This window comes from Muntiacus reevesi, chromosome 2 (assembly GCF_963930625.1).
Source record: "Muntiacus reevesi chromosome 2, mMunRee1.1, whole genome shotgun sequence".
In the NCBI taxonomy this organism is placed as follows: Eukaryota; Metazoa; Chordata; class Mammalia; order Artiodactyla; family Cervidae; genus Muntiacus; species Muntiacus reevesi.
In genome coordinates, this window is record NC_089250.1 from 72182811 (window position 1) to 72192330 (window position 9520).

General features: G+C 53.8%; 1 protein-coding gene across 1 annotated transcript; it reads left to right on the top strand.

Moving 5' to 3' along the window:
- Positions 1–2560: 2560 nt before the first annotated feature.
- Positions 2561–9135, top strand: WFDC2 (WAP four-disulfide core domain 2). The gene is made up of 4 exons (XM_065922075.1): positions 2561–2714; positions 3304–3447; positions 6188–6340; positions 8980–9135. Exons 1-3 carry the CDS (start codon positions 2639–2641, stop codon positions 6337–6339), a joined length of 372 nt encoding a protein of 123 aa, XP_065778147.1. The 5' UTR covers positions 2561–2638; the 3' UTR covers position 6340; positions 8980–9135.
- Positions 9136–9520: the final 385 nt, after the last annotated feature.

The following is a 9520-nucleotide window of genomic DNA, read 5'->3' on the forward strand; positions in this document are numbered from 1 at the left end:
TCAACCCCAGACCCACTGGACCTACCTGCAAGTTGATGATGCTGTCTCCTACTATGTCACCACCAACCCATCAGAAGAATATCCATGAGCTGATCATGTCCTCTTTGCACAATCACTGTAAAACTTCTCATTGTCTTCTCCAAGTTGGGATGCATGGTTTTGAGGGCATTAGATTGCTCTGGCCCCGTTTGCCTAGCAAAGTAACATAGCTGCTCTTTTCTACTCCATCCAAAACTCTGTCTCTAAGAATCAATTCAGCATCAGCATACAAAGAAGCTGAATTTTGGACCTTAGTCTTCCCTTTGAACCTTAAAATAATCCTACAAAACACTTCACCCTCCTTCTTTTGCACTCACTGTGCAAAGGATCTTAGTTCCTTGACTAGGGATTGAACTTGGGCCCTCAGCAGTGAAAGCACAGAGTCCTAACCACTGGACAGCCAGGGAATTCCCTCGTGATACCCCTTTCAAGGAAGAAGAAGATGTAGGTTCAAAAAGTGAGATGCTGTTATGTCACATAGGAATTAACTTCTGCCCTTTTTAGATTGTATGTAGAAGCAAACTGCATGAACACACCTAGCGCACAAGCTAACATCAGAAAAGCTAGACACCTTTAGTGTGCCATGGGCCATGGACCTCTGACGCTTTCTCCTCCATTTGTGTGCCCCACCCCATGCCACTCGCCTCAGGCTAATCCCCATTCCTATCAGAGAGAGTTAGTCCCCAGGAGAGCCCAAGAGGGCTGGAGAGGGGTGAGGCCGGGCAGTTTCCTGGCGTGGGCAAGCTGGCCAGGTGCCAGAAGAAGGTTATGGGCAGCACCGCCCGGGGCTGAATGTCCAGCAGGCAGCTGGATTCACAGGCGAAAACCAGCTGCCCGTCAACGTGTCCTCTGCGTGTCCTGGACTGAGGAGCCACCCTGGGCTGAGCCCCCACCTGACTCCAGCCACTGTTAACTCTTCTCTGTGCTCAGAGTAAACAGCCCTGGCCCCTCCAACGAGGACCTGTCTCCAGTCCCCAGGCTGGACGTGGGAAGTGGGGGAGGCATTCGCAGCCTCTTTTCCCCGGGGCATCTGTGGGGACAGTGGCTGGACATATTTCTGTCATCAAGTCCTGCTCACCTGTCATCCCCATGGCCACTGCTCTCCACCCCTTCCACCCTCCAGAAGCAAAGACCTCCTGGGGCTTACTGACCTCAGATTTAGATCAGTAAGGATGTTTGAAAGTACTTCTTGCTGGGTAACTGTGCTTTGGCATTTACTAGCCTCCCATGGATGGAGGAGCCTGGTGGGCTGCTGTCCATGGGGTCACGAAGAGTCGGACCTGACTGAGCGACTTCACTTTCACTTTTCACTTTCCTGCATTGGAGAAGGAAATGGCAACCCATTCCAGTGTTCTTGCCTGGAGAATCCCAGGGATGGGGGAGTCTGATGGGCTACCGTCTATGGGTCACACAGAGTCGGACATGACTGAAGCGCCTTAGCAGCAGCAGCCTGCATGTTAAACCTCAATGTCTACTCATCAGTCTCCTTACAAACAGGAGACACCATCTCTGCCCATTTACAGATCTCTGGAAATGACAACTTGGCCGCTCAGAACAGAGAAGAGATTCATTTAACCCGCAGCTAGGAAGTGGGAGAGAAGGGAGTCAAAGCCAGACTCTGTCACCACAAGGCCAATGTTGAGAGCTCCTTTAATGACTTTCTCTACAGCAACTGTGTGCCCTAGATGTGTCACAAAATCATACATTTATGATGGACAGGGAAAAAAACAGACTTGGAGAGATGGAGACTAGGAATCAAACCTTGTCTCTACAGCTTCACTTGGGACTTGGGAAGTTGGGAGGGCCTCCTGCACAGCTCATCTGTCACAAACGGTTGACGATGACAATATCCCTCTGCTCACAGGTGTCTGGGACCATCCGTGGCTGCACCAGATACGGAGCAAAGACCGAGTGAGTGAGCCTGAGTGTCTGCGTGGAAAAGAGAGTGAGGGAGAAACACACATCCCGAGCGGCTCCAGATGTTAACAGGTGTTTCACCTTCTCTGGCCTCAGTGTCTTGAGTCCAGTGGGTTCCTGTATAAGTAGGCTTTCCTGTAGCTCCTTCTGGGTGCTGTGTATCACTACACAACACACCCACCACGAATCCCTAAAGGGAGATCCGAACTCTGATCTGCTGACCCCGAGTCCAGCCACTTCGTCTGCAGTCTCTCCCAGTGGGTCCTGCCCTCCTCTCTCCTACCACAGTGGGAGAGGCTCAGAGAGGCTCTCTGTGATGCACAGGGAGACCCCTGGGTCTTGGAATGGGATCCCGGGAGTCCTGGGTCTAGCCCTTGGCTTCCTGCTGCCCTGCCCCCAGAGCCCAGACTGAGGTGGAGAGGGGGGAGGGGACAAGGGTCCGGGTGCGACCAGCTGCACCCGGCCAGGAAGCCGCTTAGGTTCCTGGTTCCCACTGGGGCCAGAGTGACACCTGATCCTGGGAGATTGTGAAATGACAGGAGGTGGCAGTCGGCCCGCCTGCCCTGTGTGCTGAGCCCTCTACCCGCAGGGCTTCAGCCCCGCCCCTACCCCACGCCCCCCAGGAACCCAGTTAAATCTTGCTGGCGGCGCCTCATTCCCGCACCCCGCCCTGGCGAGCACCATGCCTGCCTGCCGCCTCGGTCCGCTCCTCGCCGCCCTCCTCCTTGGCCTGCTGCTGGGCCTCCCCCCGGTCACAGGTGAGTGGGGCGGGGAAAGGCTGGGTGCCCAGAGGGGCCGAACCAGGAGCGCAGGAACGGAGCGGGGCAGGAGCTTAGAGCCTCTCTGAGCAGTGAGGATTCCCTGGGGCGGAAGTGGGGAGTCCCCTGCAGACTAAAATGTGGGGATCCCTGGTGCTCTGAAGGCGGTAGCCCTTGAGCTTCAGATGTGTGGTCCAATGTGCTGGAGGTGCGCGGAGACCACTGAAGACTGACCCTTATGCCCGGGATGGGGCGGGGGGCGGCGGGGGTGGGGAGGTTCTTTGCTGATCGTGGAGATGCAATGGCCAGTGGCAGGGACCCTCTGCCGGGACATCGGAAGCTCCTAGAAGCTCAGTTGGGCTGGGGTCTCCTAAAAATTGAAGGCTCAGAAGCCAAGGGTTTGGTCCCTCCTATCCTGGAGGACCCGGTCCCTGGAGGTGGGGTTCTCTGAAGGCTGTTAGGGCGGGGCCTAGGAACAGAGACTCAGAATTCGGGGGTGGGGGGCGGATTGAGATTGGGGGCCATCAGACACGAGGTGGGCATCCTCTGAGAGCGGGCCCGGGTCCCCCACTGCCCATCCACCTCCCAGGCGCAGGCGCAGAGAAGCCGGGTGTGTGTCCCGAGCTGGAGGGTGACGTGAACTGCACGAAGGCTTGCGTCTCGGATGAGAACTGTAAGGACAACCTCAAGTGCTGCCAGGCCGGCTGCGCCACCGTCTGCCAGATGCCTAATGGTAACTTGAGGGACCCGCGCGGGCCGGGGCGGGGCAGCGGAGGTGCGGCAGAAGCGAGCGCCCGGTTTCGGGCACACCAGCGCGACCGACCCAGGGGTCCAGGACCAGGTCGAAGTGGCTGGAACCGGATCAGCCGTGCTCTCCCTCCCGCGGCCCCGGGGACACCGAGGCGTCGCTGACATCCCTCCGAGGGGAAGGGAGGTCCCCCACTCCCAGCCAGATTCATCGCTCTGGTGCATGACGGACTTCCGGGACGCACCGCGGGGATGTGGTTCCGGACCATTGTTCCCTGAGATCTGGGTGCTGGGTCGAAGCTTCCTCCCGGCAGGGGGTTTAGCCGCGGGGCAGCCCAGGGCTGTCCAGTGGGCTGAGTCCCAAGGTCTGGGACTCGATCCCGTTCCAGAACCCCTTTCCTGTGGCCTCCCTGGCCCTGGGGGAAGGCTTTGGGATGCCTCCTGGCCCGGACTTCCCAAATTCCTCTGTCCAGATGGAGGCTTTCCAGGTTTAGGAGAGCAGTCCGCCCATCTTAAAGATGTGATGTGAGCTGCGAAAAGAGAGAAAGATTCTTGTCCAAGGTCACACTGCCATCCTTGGCTGAACAGGATTCATAACACAGGGGGTCCCTTTTTTGTCTGAGTGGCTTGAAGAAAGTCAGGACCCCATCCTGAGCAGCCCTCCCCCTTCCTCCTCTTAACACCCTCTCTTCCGCTCTGAAGACTGAGAGTGTGTGAAGCTTACCCTTCATAGAAAGCACTTGCTGGAGCTCAAGACTGTCCAGTAGGTCCTAGGGACTCCTAGCTGAGCAGGAAGGGGTCTTAGACAGCTTGGACCCTGAACATCTTATTTTTCAGAAGGAAAAACTGAGGACTAGAAGCCAGGATCCCACTGTGTTGGGATCGCTGGTCTTTACCCAGAGAAAAAGTCCCTATGATGCTCCCTCCCTGTGATTTCTCTGAAGATGCCCAGGGGGCCAGGAAGGCCTGTAATCAGAGACCTCAGTCAGAGCTGGGTGGTGGGAGCTGGAGGGAGGAACAGCCCATCAGGGGGGCTTGTGGATCTGGGGATCTCTAACCTGGACCAAAGTCAGGAAAACCAGGAGAGGAGGACACTGGGAGAGAAAGACAGACAGATGGGAGGGGAGTGGGGAGAAAAGAGGAGTTTCTGCTTGGGGGAGTCTCTGCTGCTCCCTGGTCTCAGATGGATAGACTGAGGCAGAAAGATGGACAGGGCCAGAGGGTCTCCAGAATCAGAATCCTTGTTGTACCATCTGCAGGTTGTGTGTCCTGAGCAAATGGCTTCCCCTCTCTGAGCCTCTGCTTTCTCCTTTATACAATGGGATGACAATCTCAGATGTTGTAGGACTGACATGAGGCTAAATGAAATGGTACACGTGAGATGTCTCAGGAGAGAGTATAGCCTCCACTCATTGGCTTGTTTGGTGAGTCACGAGCTCCTGGTGCCCTTCTGTCCTGGGGCAGCTCAGTATTGAGAGCTCCTGCCCTTCTCCAGGGAAAGGGTGTGTGTGCAGGAGGGCAGCCCCCCCGTGTCCTCTCAGCTCATCACCCAGCTCTGTGCATGCTTGACATTTGGCTGGACTTGCTCCTGGGGCTTCTGGGCACTGAGCCTGGCTCCCTCCTCCCTGAGCCTGGAGTGGAGCACGGAGTGTGTGTGTGTGTGTGTGTATGTGTGTGTGTGTGTGGACATTGAAAGGCTGGACTCAAGTCTTGGTTTTACTTCTGATCAGCAGTGTGATGTTGGGTGATGCCTTCACCGCTCTGGGTTTCATTTTCCTCCTCTGTAACAAGAATACAGTAATAAGGACTATCCCCTACAGAAGAGAGGTTTGATGTGAAAATTAAAGGACAAGATGGATTTGCACTAAGGACTTTGTAATTGGCACATCTCTGTGGTTTTGTGTGTGTGTGTGTGTGTGTGTGTGTGTGTGTGTGTGTGTGCACTAGTGGAAGAATGCTTCTCTGGGTGTTAGAGTAAGAGTGTAGAGGGGACCTTGGTTCCACCTAGTTGTAACTAGGAGTGAGTATATGGGAGTGAAAGCATTGTGGGTGTGTCACCCTTACATGGGCACTTTGGTTTACAGCTTAATAAAGCAGCAAAATGCATGGTGCACAGACTTGAAGCCAGGTTCCTGGGTTCAAATCCTGTCTCTACCCTGTTTGACTTTAAGCAAATTATTTAACTTCTTGTTGACTCAGTTTCCTCATCTGCAACATGAGGAAATTGTTACAGCTCCTTGTCCCCGGTTCTAGGATTACCCCGAGGATTAGATGACTTAATAAATGTCAAAAGCTTCAGATAATGCCTGCTACTTAGAAGGAGCTAAGTGTTAACGATTGCCTTTACTCATCATCATTATTATTGCTACAAAGGATGTTGACTTCTCAGGGAGAAGTCTGTTGGCCTCCATTGCTTCCATAACAACCCTGTGGTGTGGTCAGCACTGATCTCATCTGACACAGGGCTCTAGGGGCTTTCCATCCTGAGGCCACAAAGTTAGGAGAAGGCAGCACTGGGACTCAAACTGGAGTCCAGTGATCTCAAAACCCCTGGGAGGAGAGAACAGGAGAAAGGAAGGTTGCAGACAAACTTCCAAGCCCCCTGAGACTCGCTCAGGCAGGCAGCTGTCTTGTTTGTGAATCCAGGTGGGCAGACGTGCTGTGGAGACATGTGCAGCCACCTGCTTTGGCTCTGCTCACCACCTCTTACTCCTTTTTCTACCCAGAGAAGAAGGGCTCCTGCCCTAAGGTGGACAGCGCCTTCCCCCAGCTCGGCCTCTGCCGGGACCAGTGCCAGGTGGACAGCCAGTGTCCTGACCTGTTGAAATGCTGCCGCAATGGTTGCGGGAAGGTGTCCTGTGTCACCCCTGTCTTCTGAGGTAAGTGCTCTGGGGTGGGGGGAGGGATACACTGATACGCAGATGTGACAACCCCTGCAGGAGGCTGAAAAGGAACCCCTGAGCTAACACACTGCTATTTGCTTATCCATCCTTTGATTTGTTCTCATCTGTTCAACATAGTCACTGAGCATCTATCACATGTGGTGCACTGCTCTAGGTGCTGGGAAGCTCCCTGAGTAAACAAACCCAACAAAAATTTCTCTCTGATGGGTTTTATATACTGTGCATGCATGTATGCTAAGTCATTTCAGTTGTGTCTGACTCTTTGAGACTCTATGGACCTGAGCGCACCAGGCTCCTTCAACACCTTCATTCCCAGTAAAATGTTAGCAGGAAATAAGTAACCTGGAGAAAAAGAAAACAGGAGGATACGGAGTAGGGATGGGGAGCAGCAGGGAGCTGTGTTGCAGTTTTATCACGGGACCTTCCAAAAGGCAGCATTTGAACAAACTTGTTGGAGATGATGAAGGGAACTGGGAGCTTTCAGAAAGACTGTTATGGCCAGTGGGGGCAGCGGATATAAAGCAGTAGAACCCCTGGTGTGTTTTAGGAAAAGCCTCCTATGATCAAAGAGAAGGCAATAGAGGAGAGGGTCAGAGAGGCAGGTGGTTAGTGGAGAGACCTGACAGACCATGTAAGGACTGCAGTCTTTTTTAAAATATATTTTATTTATTTATGACTGCACTGGGTCTCACTGCTATGCACAGGCTTTCTCTGGTTGCAGCAAGCTGGGGCTACTCTTTGTTGCATTGCACGGTTTCTCATTGTGGTGTCTTCTATTGCTGCGGAGCCCAGGCTCTAGGCAAGCAGGCTTCAGTAATTGCAGCACGCAGGCAGTAGTTATAGCACATGGGCTTAGTTGTTCTGTGGCATGTGGAATCTTCCTGGACCAGGGATTGGACCCAGGTTGCCTGTATTGGCAGGCAGATTCTTAACTACTGGACCACCAGGAAAGTTCAGGACTTTGGTCTTGACCCAGAGATGTTGGGCCCTTGGAAATGGACCTTCTCTTGACTTGTTTTTAAAAGGATTGCTCTGGCTGCTGTGTGGAGACCCTAGAGGGGGCAGTGGCAGAAGCAGGGAGACCAGCATGGAGGCTCCTGCAAGAAGCCAGGTGGGAGGTGATGGACCAGGTGACCTAAGAGGCTGGGTTTGCAACATACATGAAGGTGGATGGGACAATATTTGCTGATTATTTGGGCTGTGAGATTTACTCCTTTTCCCCTTCACTTGTGCACTTACTCTGTGGCCGACAGGACTACATTCACCTGCTTTGAGTGGTTCCCATGCCTAAAGATAAGATCGTGGAGCCTCTCCTTCCCCACAGATAATTAAAAATAAAACAGTGTTAAGTCATAAAGCAAGCATCAGGAAGTAAAGAGAGGGACTTCCCTGGTGGTCCAGTGGCAAAGAGTCTGAGTTCCCAATGCAGGAGGCCTGAGTTCGATCCCTGGTCAAGGAGCTAGATCCCACATGCTGCAACTCAGACCCAGTGCAGCCAAGTGAATAAATACATAAAGATTTTTTTAAAAAAAAAGAAAAAAAGAGAAACAAAACCCAAGGCACATGCATCTTCAGTCCATTGAGGGATCCAGCCCTGTGCCGTGTGCTGGGACAAAAGGTGACTACTGCCCTTCCTCACCAAGCTTGCAGCCAGGTGGTTGAGGCAGACAGATGGACAGACACTCCCAAGGCCTACAATCAGTGCGGCAGTGGAGGGCAGGGCTGGGTGTGGTAGGAACACAGGAGGAAGCCTCACCTTCCCGAGGGTGGGGGAAGGAGGGAGCAGGGCTCTGAGCCAGTCCTGAAGGGGGTGAAGTACAGTGGTAGGGAAGCTGTTCCGGATGGAGGGAACGGGACAAGCAAGCCCCCGGAAGGACCCCCTTGTTGTAATCTTATTGCTAATCGTGCGCTGCTGTTGATAAGCTCTCAGTCAATAGACCGGCAGGCCAGTGATGGAACCTATTGCCCAGATGTGAAGACTGAGACCAAGAGAGAGGGGAGGACATGCCCAAGGACCCAGGGTTGCTAACTCAGTGCCTGAAAGAGAAGCGCGGTCTCCCCAGGGCCCGGAGCTCTCCAGCGATGCCCGCTGCCTCTTGCCTCCATGTGTGCCAACAACATGGGCTGGCGCTGCAGTCAGGAAGACCTAGGTTCAGATTTCAGCCTCTGACAATTAACTAGCCTTTTTCACCTCCCTGAACTGCAAATATTTTGTTTATAAAATGGGATATATAAGATCTTTTTGATCAGTTAACTCAGCTTAACCAAAGGAATGGGGGCATAGTGCAACTTCCTAGTGGTGGAAGGATTCTTAGAGAGGTAAATGACAGTGACCCCTCAAGAATGGTCACAGTGGTCCGTGGGGACCATGGTATACCCCGGTGTATCCAGGGAAGGTCAGAGCAGAAGAAGTGAGTCTAGGACCTCTGGAAAAATGCCAGCAGAGCCCCAAGGCCTTGAGAAATTGAGGCTTTGCTGGGGGGTAGGGGATAGGAAGGTAGCGGGGGATGTGATGGAGTGGGAGGAGCTTTGGATCAGAATTTAAGCTGCAAGCGCTCTTGTCTAGTGTCCCCGGTATTGTTGTTGATGGTATTGTTATGATTTTCTTCCTCCAGCTCCAGCCACCGCAGCCTGTGGACTGAGGGAGCAGCAACGTCTGCCTGGCCCTGTCTGGCTGCAGCCCAGCTGCACTCCTCCCTGGCCTCTTCCCTCCCTCCTGAGCTGACCACAGCTGCTTCTTTTTCCAACCAATAAAGTGACTGCTTCCAGCACTGGCGGGCCTGTGGCCTCTGTTCTTATTATTCCGGCACATTCCATTCCTGCCTGCAACCGTGGGCTGGGGAGGCGGGGGAGTGGGCGTGGCCACCAGATCGTCCAGGCAGAGTCCCAGAAGAGGTGAGCTGTGACGGGTGACACAGTGATGGTAACTCAGGCCTCTGTGTGCCGAGGCCCTTCCCCGGTTAATCCGCCCACCAGCCCTGTGCAGTTGCAGGTTATTCTCCCAGGGTGGTGGAGGAGAGAACTGGGGCTCAGAGAGATGCTGGAGTCCTTCCAGAGTTGCTGGGAGTTCTGACAACAGCAGCAGGTACTGTGTGCCTGACACAGGGCTGGGAGATTCGCTTGTGAGATCTCCTGGACCCCCCAAATAGCCCTCAG

Coding starts and splice junctions, on each gene's coding strand:
- WFDC2 (XM_065922075.1), top strand. CDS start 2,639: ATGCCTGCCTGCCGCCTCGGTCCGCTCCTCGCCGCCCTCCTCCTTGGC. Junction 2,715..3,303: donor GGGCCTCCCCCCGGTCACAG/GTGAGTGGGGCG, acceptor TCCACCTCCCAG/GCGCAGGCGCAGAGAAGCCG. Junction 3,448..6,187: donor CGTCTGCCAGATGCCTAATG/GTAACTTGAGGG, acceptor TTTTCTACCCAG/AGAAGAAGGGCTCCTGCCCT.